Source organism: Tachypleus tridentatus, chromosome 6 (assembly GCF_004210375.1).
Source record: "Tachypleus tridentatus isolate NWPU-2018 chromosome 6, ASM421037v1, whole genome shotgun sequence".
NCBI lineage: Eukaryota > Metazoa > Arthropoda > Merostomata > Xiphosura > Limulidae > Tachypleus > Tachypleus tridentatus.
In genome coordinates this window covers 60,442,837-60,467,097 of record NC_134830.1, presented here as the reverse complement: position 1 = coordinate 60,467,097, position 24,261 = coordinate 60,442,837, and the positions used below count along the sequence as shown (strand labels likewise).

The window sequence follows — 24,261 nt, the reverse complement described above, 5'->3', positions numbered from 1 at the left end:
TGATGTACCAAAATCATTTACTTCAAATGTATTTTAGGTAAAGAAAAAGGGAGTCTGGTTTTCATATAATAATAGCATATAGCCCTTTAAAAATGATAGGGGCAAGAGCTACCACCCCCATCCCATACAATACGCTAACCTCACATTTCGTAGCTAACTGAAATGAATAAATTTTACAAATCGAGCTTGACCAACAAAGAGAAAGATGAGTGCAGTTAAACATCAGTCATTTCCTTGGTGAGACAATCAAAATTAAGGTAATTCATGAAATGACTTCATTGGCATATTCATAGAATAAATTACTGGTAAAAAATTGTTTAGATTAACAACAACTAATATATAGAAAACCCAGTACATTTTGGTAACACTACTTTCCATCAATGGCTTTTATGTCATATTGCTTAGGAACAAAAGTGTGATTTGATATTGTTGTTAGTTTATGTACTGAAAGTAAAAAATTAAAATATATAGACAGCAAAACTGGAAAAATATTTGTTTATTTCTTTATTTAGAGTCTCCAAGGTGTAAAGAGGTTTGTTTTTAATTAAAACGTTGGTGATAGAACAGAAAATAGCTTAATTCAAAAACAATTTAAGTTTAAAATTGAATCCATATTTTTACTTCCATGATAAATTTTATGTCCAACACCCCCCACATCCCCCTCACTATAATCATAACAAGTAGAGATTTTGGCTCTTATGACTCTTCCTATTTTGAGAAATCCAAACATGATTTTTATATAGGTTAGATTGCACAGAATTTAAGGTATTGGAAAATGGAATGCTAGTCAAGTTGTTTTAGTGTTGCATGTATTGTGCAAACATATACAACTGTCCCCATCCTAAAGCAGCCTAATCAGTTGAGCGAAATTTTGTTTAACAGTTATTCTAACAAAAACTCTTAAACTACTTAAAAAAAAAAACATTATTGAGAGTTTGCGATGATATACACGTCCAAGTATCATATAGATCAAGAGTGGTGTGTAACTTTTGTATTTTGTGGTACAATCATATGTCCAGTTACAAAAATGTGTGTTTAAAGAAATTAACATTATTTAAGTATACCTGCTCTGAGGAAATAGAGTATGCCAGTTAACTGTCAGATTAAGTTTAACATATTTCTTAAATGAGTTTGCTAATAAATTGAGAAATAACAACTTTGCTTGTAGAAGATGTTGTCGGTATTCTATGTATATTGTTAATATTCCATAAATAAGAATAAATTATATTTTCTAAGACTTTGAACTGTTGGAGGATAAATGAAAAACTAATATATATATATACTTGTGTATCTTGACTCCAGTTTCTGCTTTTGTTTTGCAACATGAAAAACTCTTTTACTTCTTTCATGGCCATTTTAATAGTTAATCAGTTATTAGAGTTATTTTAAAACAGCTTCTTTAATTGTTTCAAGGATATTTTAGATATAGAACCCTGATTTGAAGAAGTCTTCAGAATATAAGTCAAAATGTTTTTTTACTCTTAAAACCAGTCAGAAGAGTTCAGAAAGTATAAACTCTGATATTTAATTTAAATAAAGGGTTTGCATTTCAGTGTTTGCTGCAATGTTTGCTTAGTTTTTAAGGCTCTCAATGTACATTTAATACAGTGGATAAACTTGTACTCAAATTAATTCGTGAATGCTTTTTTGTTTTTACATTTTTGTATATAATTTTATTACAGTATTGCATTGTAAGGTTCCTTTCCCTAATGATTAAGACATTTAATTTAAATTTATGAAGTTTTTCTATACATTCAGATTGGATAACACTAACATTAATAAAATGTTTTAAAGATAATGTTATGTACAACTAAAACTTCATAAACATATCATTTGGACAGTTTCTCAAGTATGAAAGAAAAAGAGTTATTAAGTGAAGGAAATATTTTTCCCTCTATCATTAAAATCATTTAGAAGATGGATATAGTTTACAGTGGAATAAAACTAAAGGTTGTTTTCACATTGTGGTAATATAGTTGCCCCTGGGAGTAGCATCTAGTTAAGATTGTGAAAAATTGTAGTAGTTAGCCTTTTCAACAAAACAATATTGTTGGACAAGGTTACTAGACCATATCATAAGATCCATACTTAGTATTGTAGTTTAAATGCAATACATAATTTGATGTATTTAGCCATTCATTGTCAAAATTATTGTTTCAAATGAATGATCTTAAAATTACTGTGCACATAAAGTTATTACAAAATATTGTAAAACAGTATAATGAGAGTTATGGTAAAACAGAGAGAAAAAATGACACTTTTATTACTTTCATAATCCAAAAACTATTCTTAATTACTCTAACTTTCCAGACTTATAGTGGAGATTTTAAATTAACTTGCTTCTACAGACTAAGTCCCATTTAGCATTTTTGAGATCACTTTCTTAAAGTCCTAAGGCAAAGATAACTATAATAAAAAAATATTTTGATTATTATTTGGTAAAAGATCTTTGGTGAATTCTCCTAAGACAGAGTTTATGTGCATGGGTTAATCTGATGAATGGTTCCAGTTTGGGAATAACTAAACATTTACTGCTTGAGAGCTGTAAATGACGGTTCAGATGAGTGAAGAGGTCACTAGCAAAGTTTATTAAAACAACGCTAAACAAAAGTGGTGTTACACAGAGCACAAACATCCTATTACCTAACAAATGGTTTATGTACTACAGCTCAAATGATGAGAGTGTGAAGTCCACATGTCCACTGTTAGTATTACTTTTCTAATCCAGACATATTTTAGGTACCTTTGTTATTAACATAACACAAAAGAGGAACTTACAAATAGATGCCAAACAAAAGTGCTGTCACATGTAAAATGGGTGCCTTTTTATTGGACAAATAATTCGTTTACTACAGCTAAAAGTGGTGGAAGGATGCAGTCTAAGTATCACTTTAATCCCTAGGTTGGTGGGTACCTTTTATAGTAATGTTAAACAAAGCAAAAATATTTGCATATCAACATCCCCCCCCCAAAAAAAAAAAAAATTAAAAAATTAAACCATGTGTCAGTGAACTGTGTACTTGGCGCATGTTCTTGTTTTTTGTTTTGCTTTTTCTTGGCAGAGTGTGAACTCAGTTACATCTTATCTCAGTTTATGGTTTTTACAATTGTTTTTTGATCACTAGAGTTCATTTTCTGTATTTAATATCGCTAATGAATTACTGGGAATAATTTGTGTTTGTGTTGAATATGTGTTAAATTGCTTACATTATTATGAATGTATTCTTCATCTGATACTGTTTGCTTATTTTTGGGTATACACTTTAGTGGATGAAAATAATTTTTATTTGTGTTTTTCTGTATCTATTTAGTGCAAAGTTCACTTCTTCAAAATACACTAGGATATGCCGTGAGTGACATGACAACGGTCTAAATAAGTGATACATTCAAACAACAGCAAGTGCTCCTTTCTCTTACAATACCTACTGTTCTGGAACTTATCCATGTTAGCTAAGAATAAGGCTGATACATTCTGGCATACTGGATTGTTGGCTAATTGGCTTCATTTTCTTTAAGTGTTTTAGTTTGTACATACATCATTCCCTTAGCATCATAAAAGTACTTGACCCTGTAAAGTAAATAAAGACACACAATTCTTTATTCACACAGCAATTGTGTGTTTGTTTTTCTTGTTATATATAGCAAAGCCACATCAGGCTATCTGCTGAGTTCACCGAGGGGAATCTAACCCCTGATGTTAGCGTTACAAATCCATAGACTTACCACTTACTCGTTCAACATACTTATGATTTTATTTTTTATTATTATTATTCCCTTCACTATTTCACATTACTTTGTCCCTCCCTGGAAAATTTTCTGCGGACGTTTATGTGCCTGGAGCTAAAAGCGTATAGCCTGTTCAACGGTATATCGCGAGGTCAAATCCGAGATTTGACTTGTACTTTGACATATTAACCACTAGGCCACATCTGGCCTAGATTTACCGTAATATATCAGATATTTATAATTTTGTCTGTAATTGTCTCTGTCCGTTTTTAGTAACATTTGCACGTTTACTTTTACATCTTAATTTGTTTTCTGTTTCAGGTTTTTATTTTATTACATTAGCTAATTCGCAAAATATATCTTTTATTTTGTTTATATTAATGTTTCTTTTGCAGTTGTCGATCCTGATTTAAGCCTAACTTAAAACTGTATGGTTCATGAACATTACTCATCGCCGCGTTTGATTCATGTATTAAAGTAAAGCAAAACTTTTCAAAGTAATTTTATACAGTAGGATTTCAACTGGATTGTTCTATGATTTACAAATGACTTGCATACTATTTAAACAATTATATTTGAGGTTAATTTCGTGTTAACTCTTGTTTATTAGTGTTTGAACCAGCTTATCCTATTTTGTTTTGTTATTTAAGGATGTGTTTATTTAACACTCCTACGAAAAGACGTTTCTAGTCCCGATTTCTCCAAACCCGTTCCCCTGGCTGTGGTTTCGCTAGATAGTAGATAGGGACAGTGGGAATCTCGTTAATCCATTCATTAATCGATTTAAATGGCAATTTCATTTAAATACAAAATTATTAGCCTAATATTAATAACCTTTCAAGTTGCTCTGGGGCCTATTAGGCCCCACTTTTCGTAGGAGTGTTAACTTTTATCGGTACATAGAATAGGTCTGTACCTCTTAGTGTTTAGTAGTGTTTTTTTATTCTGAATGATACGCTCTTTTATTTGACCTTCTAGCAGTTCTTGACGCAGAACTTATTTTTTAATACCTTTTTTTATTACTTTTAACATATCCAGTGCTGAACGATGGATGGAAATTGTAAAAATAACTACAAACAACTTCATAGAAATGTTTTTTGTTGTTTTTTAATTTTACTTGAAGATAAGGCATACGTATTTTTCAAGGTCTTTGATTATCATATATTACAAAAGTCAAAACAAATTTCAAATTATATTAACCAAAAATAATATAAGCCTACAACAATATCATGTACCATGGAAGTTGGTGATCCGTGTTACATAATATTTTTTTGCAGTGATTAGGCGTATTTGTCAATAGAATGGCGTTTGGGCTGAATCTGAAGAGATTCCTGTCAATAAAGTCATCACAGTTCTTTGAAAAGTTAAAACGATATGTTGTCGTTGAATTATGTCATTTGAGTCTATGTAATGGTCTGTCATGGTTTCTGCGTCGTCAAGGTTAGCGATATTCAGAAAAATGAACGTGTAGTCCTAAGTTGATTCAGGTTATATTACGAAAACGGTAGTATGTGTATAATGTTACATTAAGAACGTAAGGTATTAATGTTTTGAAGTATGTGTGTATAAAAAAAATCGTGTCTGTTGTATGCCCACTTAACTACTTCGCAGGATGTGGATGAATTTTCACTTGGTTCATTTGGTCCATGCAGAGGTACATACAAATTGTTTAGTTCTACAATTCATGGACTTTTTTTCACCACTACTTTTACTGTAAATGGATCTTCACCAAATTTGGCATTGAGGTTTATTCGATCTATGGAAATATACATAAAAATCGCAAAATATACCAATATTGGTGAAGATTCATCGACACTACGAAGTAATTACATGGGCATATCTAACTTAGTTTAGACGCCTAGACATGGAAGTATGATAAGACGAGAACTTACCGGAAACTGTTTGTCATACATTAATAATCATGCTGAACCGACAACACTGGGAGACAGAACTTTTGATATTTGCGTGTTTATAGGAAGCTTAGTTCTATATCACTGTTCTCCGCGTTTTCGAAGAGACATTGGTTTATCAGGGCTAGCTCAGTACACGTGGATGTCATATGTTTACACTGCTTTATAAATCCATACGTAGAGATCAACTCGTTTCGCAGCCCATTCTGAATGAAATTGGGAACCGACTAGACTCTCATCAAGAATAGGATGAACAGTTTGTACATTATTAATGGTATAGGAAGCAGATTCATGACATACGGTAATTATCTATTAATAATTATTTCTATAATGTAATACATTTTAATTTTATTTGATGAAACACAAAAGGCCACGATGGTGACTGATAGAGAGTGTCCTGAATGCTTATTTTGAAATGGCGGTAACCAAACTGACGTAATATGCTAGGCAACTTTTTCACGGTCTATGGACAACCTGTCACTTGGTAAGCTTACAACTGAACGTCCGTCTCGGTCTCACTATAGTAATTGGAGTCGAAGGTAATGAGAACCATAAAAATAAAAGATTCCATTTTTACACGGTATCAGTTTTCGTGTATGGGTTTTTCTTAATTATTAAATAATATCGTTTAATTTATTTTTTATTTCGTTGCACTGAAAGTATTGGAGTGTGGTGTTTGATTTCTTTACCAGAGCAATATAAGGAAAACAGATGGTTATTCCCCCTTGGTGTGGATACCTGTACTTGGTGAGGAGACCTCCCAGAGAAGGTTCTGTTCTTTGAGTTTACCTCTTCTGGGATCTAAACATCCACGCACGTGTTTGCCATGCGTGACAGCCCGTGAAGGAGGGAGAGGACCTTGGTTTTTGAGGGGTCCAATCCTAACGAATCATTTTAGCCTTGAATTCCTGTAGACGAACGGCTTTGGGGTGGCTCCCCTGGGGTCAATCGGCTGGCTCACTTGAGTTATGGTCAACCAAGTATCATCACTGGTTGTTCTCTCTACCTGTCTCCTGAAGAGACCTATGACCAATCAGATCTTGATGCTCTAGTTGAACAGTTGCCATCTCTGTTTTTTAATCCTGGGGGACTTTAATGGGCATAATCCCCACTGGGGGGGTACTGATATTGATGGGAGGTGTCGCTCAGTAGAGCTTATGCTCTCAGATCACAACCTTTCTCTTTCCAATACTGGTTCTTATACTTATTTTCATGCAACTAGTCTGACCTTTACTGCTGTTGATCTCTCAATTTGTTCCCCTCCACTATTCTCCCACTTTCCATGGAGGGTCGACGGTAACCCACGAGGCAGTGATCATTTTCCTATCATTTTGAGAGAGACTGGCAGTAGTCGATGACTGTTTAATATAGGCAGCTGCTCAATTTATTCATAAAACCTCGACGCGTTTTCCACGATATCCTCGTTCGTGGTGGAATCCTGCCTGCCATATGGCACGTAAGGCTCTAAAACGGACCTAATATACTTTTTGTAGGTATTCCACTCTCTCGAACTGCATCACTTTCCAGCAGGTCCGTGCACATGCTCGGCAGGTAAAACGTCAAAGCCAAAGGAATCTTGGATTAAGTTCAAAACTAGCGTCTCTTCCATCACCAGTTCCAAAGTCATATGGGACAAGATTCGAAAAGTTAGTGAGCAGTCTAATTCTGCCCTTCTTTCGATCTTGCTCTCTGATGGCCAGGAAGTAGCTGATACCCGAAGCATCACCGATACGCTCGGTGAAAGCTTTTGCCGGGTATCTGCAACTTTTGATTCATCCTCCACCTTCTTAGCTATCAAGACTCGAGTAGAACGATTACCTCTTTCCTTTAGAGCTGATCGTCTCTATGACTATAATCGCCCCCTTTACACTGGTGGAACTCAAACTGGCCCTTTATCAGTCTAGCAGTGCATCGATTAGACCTGATGATGTACACTATGAAATGCTACGCCATCTATCTCCTGCTTCTCTTGCTATTCTTCTGATTGTTTTTAACAAGATCTAGCAGGAGAATGTTTTCCTGTCTATTGCCCTTCCTTTCTCTAAGCCTGGGAAGGATTCCAAGATTCCTTCAAACTATTGTCCAATTGCTTTGACGAGCTGTCTCTGTAAGACCTTAGAGAGGATGGTCAATGCTCGTCTGGTTTGGTTCCTCCAATCAAACAACCTCCTTTTGCCCACCCAGTGTGGATTTCGACGACAGTGCTCAACCATGGACCACCTGATTCAACTTAACGTCAATCAGAGAAGCCTTTTTCAAACGACAACATCTTGTATCAATATTATTTAACCTTGAGAAGGCTTATGATACTACATAGAAGTATGGAATTTTACGAGACCTCCACTTATATGAGTTACATGGTCATTTGCCCATTTTTATTGATTTTTAATGGACAGGCAATTCCAAGTTGGTGTGGTTTTGACACATTCCCATTCTTTTCTACAGGAACTTGGAGTCCCTCAGGGCTGTGTTTTGAGTGTCACACTTCTCGGTTTAAAGATTAATGCCATCACCCTTACTGTTGCAAGCTGGCTTTATGTCGACGACTTTCACATCTCATGTCAGTCTTCGAACATGGGGTATATTGAGCAGCAGCTACAGACTGCCCTCAATCGTTTTTGAAAGTGGACCACAGCAAACGGTTTCAACTTCTCTCTCTCTAAAACCGTTTCCATGCCAACGGAGTATTCACACGATCCTGAATTCCGTGTCGGCGAGGTTGTGCTTCCCGTGGTCTCTGAGACAACTGACGGTCTGTCCCACTATCTGTTTGCAAAAGAGTAGCCCAAGAGTTGGTGGCGGGTGGTGATGACTGCCTTCCACTGCTAAATTAGGGACGGCAAGCGCAGATAGCCCTCGAGTAGTTTTGCTCGAAATTCAAACCAAACCAAACCCTGAGATAAAGTTCTTGGAATTTATCTTTGATCGTAAGTTGACCTTTATACCACACATCAAGCAGCTACGAATCAAATGTACGAGAGCACTGAACATCCTTTGTGTCCTCTCTTTCACCATTTGGGGAGCAGATCGATGTTCTATGCTAAAGATATATCGTTCTTTTATTCGATGGAAACAAGACTATGGGTCACTTGATTATGGCATTCATTCCCATTCATCATCAGGGACTTCTGCTCTAAACTGGGGCTTTCTGCACTTTCCCACTCCAGAGATTGTACACAGGGTCTCGTGAATCTCCCTTACACCTCTACCATTTGCAACTGTCTTTACTATATGCTTCGAAACTTCGATCCCTACCAAAGCATCCCATCGGGGTTGCGTCTTCCTTCTTTGATGGGCCATACGTTTTCAGAACAGACGATCTACCATTGCTCCTTTTGGCCTTCATATCCAGGCGCATTTGGGTGAATTGGGTCTGTCCTTGGATAATATTGCTGTATCCACTGGTCAGCCTATCCCACCATGGCTTCTTACAGCCCTCAACTGTGACCTATCTTTAAGTCATCTGAGAAAGGCAGACACTCTCGATTGGAAATACTGTCTGTTATTTGCTGAACCTCTTTCGAACCATCCTTCCATTCCTATTTATACAGATGATTCGAAATCAGTTGACTGTGTGGGCTGTGCCATAGTTTGTTGTGGTTACGTGGTTGCGCGCAGAATCCCCTTTACAGCTTCTGTATTCACTGGTGAACTGCACGCCATTTCTTTTGCCTTGGATCACATAGAAGCTAAGCAGTACCCAAACTGCATTATTTATACTGACTTGCTTAGTTCTTTACTGGCCTGGGAATCGCTTTACTTTAGGACACACCCTGTTCTGGTCAATGTTCAAAACCGACTGGCCCATTTCTCTCTAACATCTCCTTCTATCCAGTTTTTCTGGATGCCAGGCCACGTTGGTATTTGCAGGAACGGGTTCGCCGACACAGCAGCTAAATCTGTCTGCTCTGGCACTATCACTGCTGTGTCTGTTTCATACATGGATTATGGTCCTGTATTCAAGGTTCAGCTCCGTGCCAGCTGGCAGTCGACTTGGAGTGAGCAACGTGAAAACAAGCTTTTTTAGTTCTAACTGGACTACACATTGGTCACAGTTCTTTAACTGATCGTTTTTTTTTTATGCGGGACTGATGCCCCAATGTGTGGTGTGACACTCAGGTCACAATAAGCCACATTTTACTCTCTAGCCGTCGTTGCGATCATTTCAGACATGTTTCATCCCAAGGTGTATCCATAACGTTGGACAGCGTTATTGGCAATGGTGACACTGTCCACCCTAAAAATGTTTTTAGTTTCTTAAAGGCTGTTGACCTTTTTTAACGCTATTTAAGTTTTTAATTCAATATTTAAATTTTGTTTTGTTTTGTTTTGTTTTGTTTGTTTTACGTTTTTTACGAATTTTAATAATTTAACTTTACTTTTAAATTTACCAGATGTTTGGCGCAGATAGCTTAGTTGCTTTGCGCCATAAAACTCCAAACCAACGAACCAACCAAGCAAGATGGTCGTCCCACGTGGTGTTTGAAATTACCATAATTTGACTTCCGTGTAATATACTTTACTTAACTTTCTTTTGATGAATGTGCAAGAGCATTGCGGTCAACACTGGAGGTTATTTACACCGTTAAAGTATTTTAACGCTTTACCTATCCAGAGTTTTAACCACTGTCATGTTTAATAGTTTTAAATGCTTTAGGCTTCTCTTATGATTACCGTCATAAGTGTGGGGAAGTTGCTATAAATGAGAAAAAGACTACTCTGAAATTAACTATAAAACTGTTGTTATTTTAAGATTGTACCAATGGGTTAGATAAGACTTTATTAAGGATATTTAGTAGTTAGTGTCTGAGGTTCCTCTGGTCGTACTAAGGGTATATATACTATGATAGTGTCAGATATATTGTGTGATAAGTTTCTGGAATATTGTCTTACTGCTTCAGGAGAGAACTGTGGAAATGTTTATACCATGATATTATTGGGGTTTGTACTGTAACAGTTTCGGGGGTTTTCTGTGATGTCAACAATTTCTTGTGATGATACGAGTTATTTGCTGTAAGGATCTAAAATATTTTCTGTGTTAATGATTACCAATACAGTATGCTATCATCAGTGGTATACTTGTTTAGACTGTTAAGTGACAACCGTATAATTACATAATAATATTAATCTGAGTGTTATATTTGAAGTGTGTCGGTTTTCATTTCTAAAAATGAATTTCACATGTATCCATTATTTGATCAGTGGTCTTTTATCATATTTTAAACTTGTAAGGGATTTACTATTATATATTTATTTTAATATTTGTGTTCCTTTCAGTTTAATATGTATTTAGAAATGCATGTATTTTATCTTATTAAATCTGTTTTACAAAAGTCTCGTCTGTTCTCTAAATTTATAGAAGATTCTCAAGAGCAAGAATCAACAGTATGTTTTGTAAAAACACTGGTGTGTCTTCAAATATTGTTCAACGTTCGGGAATTTCGCTTAATTAGTATAAAAGCTAGCCAAGAGACAGTAGGAGGATATTGTTCAGCTATACTTACTATGCTATAAGCCTCGTAAGTTATAGTTGTAGTTAACGCTTATTAATTGTAAAACTACAGGTATTTAACCAGGGACGTTTATAGGTTTAGAACATTACAAACCGTTCAACTTCAGTGAATTGACTTCAGGCGTTAGTATTTCTTCGAGGATATTAAATATCTTCGTCGGTAAAAACCCAGTTTAGCTTGTAAGTGGCGTGAGGCCAGCCAAGCTAGCTAGCTCAAGCAACGTGTAACAGTATCAACTCAGAATAAATTTACGCAATCTGGAACGTCGCTAAAATATTCAGTGCTAAACCAGATAGAAGACTCATTATAGTTTGTAAGTTTGAAAACTTTTGTATATAAACCAGTATTTGTAATAACCACTATTATAAATTGTATTGTTGTTTCTATATTGAAGTATATTTGTATCAAGAAAGAAAATTGCGTGTATCGATCTTGTTGGCAAATATAAATTTGATACATATCGAAATTCAATTAACTTTTAAATTAAAATTTTCGATCGTTTGAAATCGTAATACCTAATGTACGTAGTAGAACAAATCGGAGACTCGTCCCAGACAAATCGTACTACGTAACAAACGTAAGAGCAAGGTTATACATCTAGGTTTCACTCGACCCGTAATCCGAGGGTCGCGGGTTCGAATCCTCGTCACACCAAACGTGTTCGCCCTTTCAGCCGTAGGGGCGTTATAATGTTACGGTCAATCCCACTATTCGTTAGTAAAAGAGTAGCCCAACAGTTGGCGGTGGGTGGTGATGACTAGCTTCATTCCCTCTAGTCTTACACTGCTAAATTAAAGACGGCTAGCGCAAATAGCCCTCGTGTCGCTTTGCGTAAAATCAGAACAAACAAACATCCAGGTTTCCCAGCGTGAAAAAAAACAACAACAATAAAAAACGTATAATGATGCTTAAAATATATGGTAGAGAAAAAGAGTTGCGTTTCGCCTGTTGGTGCTTGGAAAAAGTCTTTCTGGGAGGGACCAGATGACTTCGTAGATAATCGTTGGTGTTATATATAGTAGTACAAAACGGTCTTTGTGCCCTGGCAAAAGGGGGATTGAAAATAGTATACCAATCTAATGAGAGTTTTTTGGTAACTCGTCGACGTTGTTGAACGTTTCATGGTTAACCCCCAGTCATTTTAAATTAGATACGGTTGTGTGAATTATTACAGAAGTTCGTGTCCTCTTCTCTAAAATAGAACCTTCTAGGTTTACGTATATGTGCTTGTGAGCCAATGTTGTAATATAGTTGTCTTGGTGTATTTGATTTCTGGTTGCCTTTTGTTGTTTTTTTCACGTGGGTGTTGTATGACTTTACAAGTTAAGTACAAGAGTGTTTCATACGTGTATAAAACTTCTCAGTCAGAAGCAAATGGGAGATGTGCTTGAAGAATAGCAGTTAATAGGCATAGTTTTCTATTTTCTATTTAACACAAAGAATTCATGATGCCTCACATAAAGATTGTGATATAAAGATGTCATTTACGAAACCACCACAGAACGTAAACATTGTAAATATTTTAATACAGGTGTGCTCGGTTAGTTACAAAATCAAAACAAATAAGATGGAAACATCTTTGAAGTACATTAATCCTGTTACAATCTGGCCGGGAGAAGTTGTCCAAGTCATTCTTTATTAATTACTTAATTAACTGTCTGGCGAGTTTGACCACATGTGAGGTGAGTGTTGCTGGAAAAAGCGACTTTCTCTTCTGTTAACAGGAATAGTAGGAATGAATTCTGGGAAATTCTGGTTGTAAGTAAATATAATTCCTGCTAATCATTCGTCTGCTGTTTATCAGATGAGTCTAAATCATTATTGCTGTCCAGTATCCATATTTCAAGAAAGAGGCTGATCACATGGTGACGTACCATTTGTCTTTCACATGTCTCGTTTTGTAAATAAATTAGTGTTTATTTCTTGCTGTTTCTCTGAGAGACACGTTCCATGACCAGTCACGGTACTTGTTATTGAGTATGACTTGTATTCTACGAATTAGTCTCGTAATATCGTACGTGTGACTGTGGTCTTAATTATAACTTGTACCTGTTGATCAAATGAGCCTTGGGCTACTATAGAGACGTTATTTCTATGACGTGTTTTTGTCTAGTGTAGGATGCACACATTTCCTGCATATAAATACCTTAAAGCTAAAGTTACTTATATATATAAACAGCGCTTTCGTGAAGGATGAAATCAGTATAGTATAGATGTGTTAAAAGAGCTTCCAATCTGAAGTCTTTATAGAGGTGAATTTCGAATATGTTTTATGTATAATAGTGATGCTTACAATTTAAAATTTCTATTGTATTAGGTAAGTTTCAGAAACGTTCTGCAATGTTAAATGGAAATTACTTTGTATCACATGTATACATTGTGTACATATAAATGGTTCGTTTTTTACTTCTTGGTATAGAATACGTTAAAAATTATCTTCAAGATTCTTAAAATGTGCATCAGAAGTCACCGATCAGTCTATATGCGTAGATTCCCCCACCATTTCTTTTAAACTGTGATGAACATATTCTGTGCTCCCCAGTGGCACATGGGTATGTCTACGGACTTGAAACGCTAGAAACCAGGTTTTGATACACGTGGTGGCCAGAGCATAGATTGCACATTGTATAGCTTTGTGCTTAACTTCAAACAAACGTTCCACATGTGCTTATAACCTTACCTTATTTATTAAATGCTTGACTTAATTTGGGGTGTGTAAGTTTCTTTAGTGCGTGTTGTAATTTATTTTATTTTTATTATATATATGTATGTGAAGTCGTATCTTTTCAGAAATCTATTTTCTTTGAGCATCCGAAAGCGAAAGAGCGCAAAGCACTACACACTTTAAAAGCTAAATATATTTCGACCACTTCCTACTGAGAAACGTGTTAGATATTTTTGAACCAGACGTTTTTCTGTTTTAAGTCGCTTATTATTTATATCAAATCATCAGCGGTTCATCGTATCTGTATGCACACAGGTCTCCAAAAAACATAAAAAAAAATGAAAGTGTTGACAAAGCCAAGAGATAATTCTTTTAGATTAACCTTCCTTCGTCTTGACGACTAAAACCTCACGCACGCGATCACAAAAGTGTGATTGTAGGACCTCCTCGTTTGCGCGTATACGATCGTGTTTTTGCATTGAAAACAAATTATCATACAATAATGAAACTCTTGCTTACATGTACGATACTGGAAAAAAAGATTTTTATTACGCAATGGTTCATCCTCCAACTTCATGAAATTTGTATCCTTTGTACATGTAGATATGCAACAGAAGTCACGATTTTCCTGTTTTGCCCCCGTTTCCCATCATGGAGAACTTTATTTTTCTTCTTTGAATGTACAGAAAAAAAATTGGACATCTGAATTCGCTGCGCGTAGTGGAGTACAACAAAGTTGAAGAGCTCACACGAAGATTTCACGTTTACGGAGTCTTTGACATGTTTTTGTCTATAGACAAGAAAAAAAAAATGTGATTACCATACAAGGTTACAAATCGTTCCTAGCCACCATGCACTGTCATCCCTACCATGGCCCGGCACGGCCAGGTGGTTAAAGCATTCGACTCGTAATCCGAGGGTCACGGGTTCTAATCCCCGTCACACCAAACTTGCTCGTCCTTTCAGCTGTGAGAGCGTTATAATGTGACGGTAAATCCCACTATTCGTTGGTAAAAGAGTAGCCCAAGAGTTGGCGGTGGGTGGTGATGAGTAGCTGCTTTCCCTCTAGTCTTACACTTCTAAATTAGGGACGGCTAGTACTAATAGCCCTTGTGTAGCTTTGCGTGAAATTCAAACCAAACCAAAGCATCCCTACCAACTGCTGGCATCCCAAGTGAACATTGGCGCCACTGGTAATCGGCTGGTATGTGTAACTATACGAACGAATACATCAATTAATATTTCGTCTAATTATGATTAAAATATACAAAAATAGTAGTTCGTAGTGAAATGAAGGATATTTGTGTCTGTAATATATAAAAATGTTTTATCTATGCTTAATAGTATACAAAATTATTCGATACTATAAAAAAAAATATGAACACATTCAACACATGTCACTGGGTTATAACAGTTTCGTAGAGTTTCACCCGACATGAATAACCCTGGCAAATTTGTTACTGTTTTTATTTACTATTTGACAGTTTAACGCGCGAAACATTTTCGAGCGATTAGCGACTCTATCTTTTCACGTTTTATTTCTTTTTACTAGATCCGGGCTTTCGTTATATAATGTGTGTGTTTGTTAATCGTTTAAGATTTACGATCATTCGGTTAAAATAACTCGTTTGACTGGGTCTGATAAGTCGACGTCAATATGACAACGAACGCTGCAGGGTTCAGCTAGCATAACGAACTCTGTTAACTGATTGTATAAGGAAAACTAGGAAGAGTTTATAATAACGAAACGTTACTTCTGAACAACCGTTTCTTAGAGAGTATTGTTCTGCTAAAATTCATCAACTAGTTTAATAATTGAATAATTGAAAATAAACAAAACCAATGGTAGTTGCCTTTTGTTTGCTAATATTGTAACAAATTAACAATTGTTGATTGATTTTTAAGATTTATTTTTAGTAGAAAACAGCCAGCTTTTTGTTAATACTGGTAATTTTTATAACTGGTTATTGTTTTGTTCCCTTCAAGACATTACTCCTTGTTTACAACATTTCATTTTTAGGTGTGGAACACGCATGTCTTTTAATATAGAAAAAACAGAGATAGATCATTACGTTCAACAATAATGTGCATGTATGGAACGTATTTTCATATTCCTTAACAACTAACTGTGTACTTTTGGGTTTCTAGTAAATTTGCTAATTAAATATTTTATATTTCAAGAAAGCGAGATACCTGTTTACATTTGTTTTTATAATAATTAATCCCACATGTATTTTCTTATACTCGCATTTTGTGTGCGTTTCTGTAAGTCGCTACAAGCTGTAGAAATATTCAAATGACTATTTGTTTAATGTTAATTACTTTTATTTTTGTGACTATACTACGTAGTTACTATAGCCCATCGCGCCAAACATGCTCGTCCTTTCAGCCGTGGGGGCGTTATAATAATAAGGTCAATCCCACTATTCGTCGGTAAAAGAGCAGTCCAATAGTTGGCGGTGGGTGGTGATGACTAGCTGCCTTTCCTCTAGTCTTACACTGCTAGATTAAGGACGGCTAGCGCAAATAGCCCTCAAGTAGTTTTACGCGAAATTCAAACCAAACCAAACTATAGCTCGTGTTTTAATTCAATACTTATTAATTCCAATAAGGTAAACAGTTACCAGTAGTACCTTTTATGGGCTAGTTTTTATACTTATATAATATACGTAGCTTTATTTAAATAGGCACAGTAGTAGCATTTGGTTAAACATTTTTAGTTCATTTGGAACTGTAGAAGCGTTTGGTTAGCACTTAATGAATTGTATGATTTTTTTATGATGAATTTACTAAATAATGATGTTTAAAACAGAGAACCGATTCTAGTAAGGATAATTAAACAAAACATGTAATTTATTTTGTTTGGATACTCATTAAAATTTAACAAATTTTGTTTTTTTTTAAATTTAACGTAAAGCTACACGAGGGTTAACTGCAGTAACCGTCCCTAATTTAGCACTTCCTAATTTGAATAGAACAAAGGCAGCTTGTCATCACCATCTTTGTTTGATGGGGCGGCGATTTGGACCCACAACTGTCAGATTTCCTCTAACCACTAGCTAAGCCGGGCTAGAATTTAATAAATAGCGAAAGCTGTAAAATAATACCATCTATCGCAAACCTATTTGGTTTATTGTTAGGACGAACTAGACACTTCATGGACTAGTAATAAAATCGTCTTTATATACCGAGGTTTTAACAGTGATGGTAGAAATAGAAACTCCTTATGCGATCTAAGATCCAAATCTTTAAACGGAGATAATGTTTATTTAAAAGCACTAATAACTGTGAACCAACATAATACAACGGATATCGGCAGGACAGATAATTAGCTGTAATCAGGAGTGTGTCCACAGGGTTATCTGTCCCAATGAGACGCTGAATGATTTGGAAAATATTTTTAAATATTCGTTTTTTGAAGAAATAGTACATTAACAACAAATAAAGGTATAGCGTAATCTTTTATATAGCGTCCGGGGCAGTGAATCCTAGCCCAAGGCTACACCTCGTTGCCACAAAATCCATCTTCGCAGTTCGAGGTCATGGGTCCGTTATAAAAGTGACGGTCAAATCTTACTATTCGATTACAGTAGTCCAGGAATTGGTGACAGATGTAGTGTACGAGTTGTTTTCCTCCTAGTCTATCACGTCAAAATTAGGAATGACTGTCGAAGACAGTCCTGGTATAGGTTTACGCAATTATCCGAAACAAGTAAAATTAATACGTCAGTCATACAGTGGTCAATAGAATGGTGTTGCTGGAACAAATCGAAAGTCGTGAGTGTTTTATAGTGATGAGTAGAGTCGCTAGTGCCCAATAGAAAGTTCAACGTTTTGTAGATGGTAGTCTCAACTAGAAAATTACAACACTTCGTAGATACTAGTCTCCACTACAAAGTTTCAGCACTACAGATGGTAGTCTCCACTAAAGTGACAACACTTTTTTACAGATATAGTTCCTGTTAAAAAGTTTCAACATTTTATAAATGGTAGCCTCCGTTAGAAAGTGACAGTACTTTATAGATACTAGTCTTCGTTAGAAAGTTTCAACATTTTGTAGATGGTAGTATCTACTAGAAAGTGACAACACTCTACACATACTAGTCTTCATTAGAAAGCTACAACATTTTATAGATGGTAGTATTCACTAAAAAGCTAGGCTATTTTATATATGGTAATGTCCACTAGAAAGTGACAACACTTTTTAGGTGGTAGCTTTCACTAGAAACTTAAATTTTGTAGATGGTAGTGCTCGCTAAAAGTTACAACGTTTTATAAAATGCTAGTTTCTACAATAAAGTTACATTTTATAGGTTAGCGTCTGTTAGAGAGTGGTAACCTTTTATACGTTCAAGTTGTTTTGGTGCATACAAACTACAAGTCATGTAGTTTAAGCTTGAGGTGATAAAGATTCCTTATCGTCCTGACCTTTGAACCATAATTGTTTATTCTTTATTGGTTTATCCCTTCTGGGTGGAAAACAACCACCATAAAAGTACAGTTAAGCATGAGTGAAGAAACAAAACGTGAAACTTTCCTTTCTTGTACAGCATAACTATTTAATAGTGATAAAAAAAACTGTGGCACAATGCAGCACTGCGGACTTGTACCTTTAAAAACCGGGTTTTGATATACGTGGCGGGCAGAGCACATATAGCCCTTGCTTAGTAACAAATAATCAATTTGGAGACATACAAGACAGCTTTATGTTCAAATCATGGTTTATGTATCTCTGTGTGTAAGATGGCATAAATTGTGATTTATTTGTCTGTGTTGCAAGATATTTTAGTGTTGAAATTATGATATACGTATCCGAGTATAAGGTACCTGCTCAAATAGTGATTTATGTATCCGTGTATAAGGCGACTTTGTGTTCAGATCATGATTTATGTACCTCTGTGTAAGGCTGCAGTTTGTTCAAATCATGATATTAACTCTGAAGCACGCCTGAATTACTGAACAACAGAAGGTATTACTCTTTAGAATGCTTATTATTTTCTCTCCATTAATGAGTATTATATAATAAAGCATTCATCACTGGACAACGTTTTTGTAACTTCATCAAATCCATCTCTATATTTTACTCCTTCAAGCAAACATTTAACAATTCACTGAATTCAACGTATACTGTGCATACAGTAATTCATTTTCACAAAGCACAGAATTAAAGACAGCAGAATTCTGTCGTGGCTATTCTACAGAAAAGGCTTCTTATATTTAGGGCATCACTAAGATACAAGTACTTACATGTAAGCGTAGGCCTAACCCCTGTCAACGTGGGCCGTCCGTCGTCTTACCTTGTATGACCTGCCCGCCCAGTGAGCTCAATCGACCTATACGCTACTAGTTGCTTTCCAGGAACTGATTTATAAAACGCGGAGCTACCGTTTTACTTACACCATGAAAATGTTTATCTTTCTGTCTTCCGGTGTTTACCCGTGAAGTTACTCGCAAAGCGCGGAATGTGAGTTATTCCTTTAGAAAATCATTCTACGCTGGAAGACTATTTATTTGAGTTGTAAATTCATCGAGACCATTTAAGAAATAGAACCACAAAGCGAATTTTGTTGAAGATGGCAACGATTCGAGAACTCCAACATGCTTTGAAATTGAAGAAGGGAGAAATAAGCCGAAGAGATGCGTGGATTGATGAGTTAGAAGCAGAACTTGAGCACAGAAACAAGGTCATAGAGCAACTCCAAGCGGAATTGGACAAGTTCCGTGTGGCCATGAAACCTTTAACTCGTCAAATGACCCAGCACATGAGACTGGTCAATCAAGTTAATGAGTGTGGTGCAAGATGTCATTGTGAGTTTAAGAATAGTGGATCCTCAAACCACACCTGCGAGACCCGAACAAAACGTTTGGCAATATCGGCCGAGCCAGCTTCACTTGATCTCGATACGACTGTGTTAAGAAAACTTCCCAAAAGTCAATGGTAAGTACAAGTAGATGCGCTATTGTATTTCATTTGTGTAACGCCCATCTTGATTATAGAGATGGATATAAACATTTAATGCCAATGAACAGTACACGTGTTTGACTCAAGTAACTTTGTTTTTAATCAAGCATTGTTTTGGTATAATTTATTTGCCCATTGTAAGCATATTTGATTTTTTGTGTGTGCAAATGGTGAGGCTACGAACTCGTAGGATACACTTAGGACTTGAGGACATTTTATTTTCTAATCTTATTTTGACGTAATAATAAAATTAGACTTACCTGAATAATAGTTTTCTTATTTGCCACTATATACATGAGACAGTCATTGTGAAAATTAGAATTACGACGACCCGAGTAAATACGTTTGTTTTTTTCCTGTATACACGAAGAGAACAGTTCGTAACAATCGCGTTAGGTTTTAAAAGTTACGTGAGACTGTGTTTGTGTCTAATATAGTTTGTAATAACACGCAGCGTGATTGCTCTGCGTATTAAGTGTCGAGTGAATCGAATTCAAAGTAAAATCACACACGACTTTTTGAAATTATAAAATATATTACAGTACTAAAATTAATCTTGGATTTGTAGTTTCATTCGTCATTGAATGTAGCTTGCATTTCTGGTTATAATCGCAGTTTCCACTAACTCCTAATAGGTTAAAGGTATACTGCTCCTTGTGAGAAACTAAATGTGACCATCTTCGATTGTTATTGTTACATTTAAAGATTGTGACTTTTAATAGGTTTTTTTAAAAAAAATAGAATCCGTTTTGAGAATAAATAAATTAGATTTTATAATAATTTTCCAGTTATTTGAGATTAACAGTTAATTTTAAATTCAGGAAGGGGGAAACATGATTTTTTACATGCTATACACTTTCAACAGAAGATAATCATTTGTCAGTTATTTGAGATTAACTCTGTTAATTTTAAGTTCAGAAAGGGGGAACTTGATTTTTTACATGCTATACGAGTATACGTTCAACAGAAGATATCGCACTTGTGGATGTGAAACTGACACAAGTTCAGAAACCAAATATCGTATTGTGTTAGTCAGTATGACAACTATTGTATAAATATACTTTGCAAAAGAATCGTTTGAAGAAGAGAAGCGTACATTGGGAATTCGATTTCAATAATCTGCTAAGCTCCCTAGACTGCTGAAATCAAACTGGCGAGTTAGCTACGTTTCTAAGGGCACTTCACAACTGTTGACGAAGACAGATCAGATAACGTCAATGTATCGATAAAAGCTGTCTGTATAAAAATATGTATATTTTCCTTCTCCCACTGAGGTATATAACTAGTGGCCCTCCAGTGGCTTAGTGATGAGTCTGAAGACTTGTAATTTTAAAAACCGAGTTTCAGTACCCGTGATGAGCACAGCAGAGATTGCCCTTTTGTGCAGCTTTGTGCTTAACAATAAATAAACACATTTAGAGATGTGCCATGAAAACTACACCTTTTTAGTCAGACTTTTAATTATACTATGGTTTTTCAACGCCCTGCTGAAGTGACCTAATGATTAAAATGTTTTATAACGGCCCCTATACTCTAACACCTGACGCATGAAACTAGAGTAGCCATTAGAATAAAAAAATAAATTTACCACTTACTTATTTGGGAGATACTTTAAAAGCGATTTTTTCTAAAGCTCGTAAATAGAAAAAATAAAATTAGCTGCTTTAAACTGTACCAGGTTTAAATAGTCCTTCAGATGTTTTGTAAATTGGTAAAAATATACAACTTAAAAACGTGAAATTTAACATTCCGCACCTCTTGTCTTTTAGCTGAAAATGTTTTTTTTTTTTAATTTACTTCCAAGTTCCAAGTTTCACTGTGTCGGTATTTGGGTATTGATGTTGTTAAATACCCAGGAGGGTCAGGTACATTTGACCTCTTCCTCCTTAATTTACTTGTAATTGTTTTGTTTGTTTTTTGAATTTCGCGCAAAGCTCCTCGAATGCTATCTGCGCTAGTCGTCCCTAATTTAGCAGTGTAAGACTACAGGGAAGGCAGCTAGTCACCACCACCCACCGCCAACTCTTGGGATACTTTTTTCCAACGAATAGTGGGATTAACCGTCGCATTATAACGCCCCCACAGCTGAAAGGGCGAGCATGTTTGGTGCGACCGGGATTCGAACCCGCGACCTCAGATTACGAGTCGAACCCCTTAACACGCTTGGCCATGCCGGGCCTCTACTTGTAATCCAGTATTGTGTTTCTGCTCAAATAAAACACCAAATCTAAAAGAAACACAAACATAAAAGCAATCATGTTCCGTAGCTTAAACATTAACCTGAGTGAGGTACCGCTACGGGTTAGCGGTTAGCGTACGGACTTATGACGCTAAAATCCTAGGTTCAATCCCCCACTCTAGACAGTGTGGCATTGATCTAAACGAACAAGCCTCAGTGAGCAGCTCGTGGTTCGTGCTATTACGCTGCTGCACGCGACGAAATGTGTGGTGCTTTGAGTTGTCTCTCACTCACCACAGCACGTGGTGTTGTACGTTGAAAAAGAATATTTAAGAAACAAAGTGTTTTAAACTGTATGGTAGTGTTCTCCGTTGTTCGTAATGCGTCCTTTTAAAATTCTGTTTCAAATTCCGAGCCTTTGTAGATGATAATAAAACTTGGAATACTAGTTGGATTGTTTTTAGCTGTGCGGGCATCAATCGATTAGCAGTCGTGGAAATAAGTTGCGCAGTGAAGCTTTATGGCATGACAGTTTCTACAATCATGTGGCTTGAAATTCTGTGTGCAACTTAAAACTGCGAAGGCAGAAAGCTAATCTCATTAAGTTTCGATAATTACATTCCAATACGCCCGCGCACTTTGTTAGTAGAAGAAATATGAAACAGTAATAACGAGCGTTATTAATATCTGCGCTTATTTTTTCATTGGGAGCCGCTAGGTAAAGAAAACATGAGAAAGCATTATATTCAGTAACGTGAGATAAGTGATTAAAAGAATTAATGTTGCAAAACGTTAGACGATACGATACGTGTAAAGTAGACTTGTGGGGAACGTAAACTACTGACCTAATTCGATAGATACAACGCCAGAGATTTGTCTTTTAAGGGACTCGCGGGGTTACCGCTTTTAATAAGTTCGGGTTGATCCGACGCAACTAAATAAAGAAAATATTGGATCTGTGTTGGCGGTTGGATATGGAGAATACTAAGCTTTTGAATAACCATTTAAACATTAAGTAATTAAAAAATGATACGTCTACAAAAGTTATTGAACTAAAGCCACACCACAGCGCCCTCTATAGTTTCGGTGGTGACCTACAGCGACACCATCAGGAGAATCAAGGAGTTACAATAAGAAACGATTTGTGTACCTAAATATGTGCACGCGCATATAAAATCAACAAAGTATTACATAAATATCTTACCCATAATACCATGTAACTTTTATAAGATAAAGTTCCGTGATATCCGGACAAAATTCTTTATCCAAAATAACACTACAAATGTTTACGATTTCCAAATATTCTGTAATATTTAATTACTTATTGTGACGAAGCTGAACATTATAACAATTGATCGAATGTGCGATATGCTTGCAAAACGTTTGTCAAAGTTTGATGATTGACTTCAGTATTTTTGTGGTTTTTAACTCTTAAATTTCAAACTTCTGCATATATGGCCGATATAACTTAAACCGTCATTACAATGCATTTTATAAAAACCACATTTATCATCCTGTCTTACTTTATTTGAATAACAATAATAAGATTCTCTAACTTATAACGAGGAGAAAGCTTTACGCTATAGTCACCGTGATTTTAAAATATTATTATTTGAATATCTAATATTCACATGTAATCGTATTATCATCTTGAAGCCATTAACCTATATAAATACTTGTTCTAAATTCTGCCAATAATGTTAGGACTAAAACTTCTATCAGTGGTTAAGAGTTTAATGCGGATGTAAAATCATTACCATGCAAATATGATAATTAGTTTATTTTAAACTTATTTTAGTAATAAATTTAGTGGCCAAATGGGACAAAGAAACTATACTGTACACAACGTGCAGGAACATAATACCAACTTCATGGAGTTCTTTGAAGAAGTAAAAACAAGGCAAAATAAATCATTTTTTCTTTCACTAGGGGTCAAAATAATTTTGACAACAGTTTTCACTCTCAAATACTGTTGGTGTGAACGTGCTTGGTAATCACTACCAGAAAATCCTATACACTGGATAGGTGAAGTGAAACAATAGTGTCATTGGCCATTATTCAGTCCTTCACGTTATATAGCCACACATAAGCATGTTCACTTCAGCAATATGTTTGATACTTTTCATTGTGACACAGGTCCAGCACATATATCTCTGGTTTAACTTGTGTTCAGGGTTATTGATGAGGAATGGAATTCTCCTAAACAAGTATAACCCAGTGACACACCTTGATCAAAGTGTAGATTGAACTGGACCTTCCTTGAACTTGGACTCTGAGGTTAAACAATTTTTGGAATACTGTTATTT

At 35.7% G+C, this 24,261-nt stretch overlaps 1 protein-coding gene and 1 long non-coding RNA gene across 6 annotated transcripts in view; one reads left to right on the top strand and one right to left on the bottom strand.

Annotated features, from left to right (window-relative positions):
- LOC143252649 (uncharacterized) overlaps positions 1 to 19,165 on the bottom strand; it is a 51,015-nt gene extending 31,850 nt beyond the window's left edge. The window contains exon 1 of the long non-coding RNA XR_013029092.1: positions 19,062 to 19,165. This is a non-coding gene — a long non-coding RNA (uncharacterized LOC143252649). The remainder of the gene's footprint in view (positions 1 to 19,061) is intronic.
- for (cGMP-dependent protein kinase for) overlaps positions 1 to 24,261 on the top strand; it is a 62,672-nt gene that overhangs the window by 5,550 nt on the left and 32,861 nt on the right. The window contains exon 1 of one of the 5 annotated variants that reach the window (XM_076505111.1): positions 5,700 to 5,937. The exons of 2 other annotated variants lie outside the window; for them this stretch is intronic. Coding sequence is in view for 1 of the 3 variants with exons in the window: in XM_076505109.1 (XP_076361224.1) it covers positions 19,388 to 19,752 (365 nt within the window). In the remaining 2 variants the exon portion in view is untranslated. Of the gene's footprint in view, positions 1 to 5,699; positions 5,938 to 13,382; positions 13,402 to 19,218; positions 19,753 to 24,261 lie in introns of those variants that run through there. 2 more of the 5 variants (XM_076505112.1, XM_076505109.1) reach the window with 2 other exon arrangements.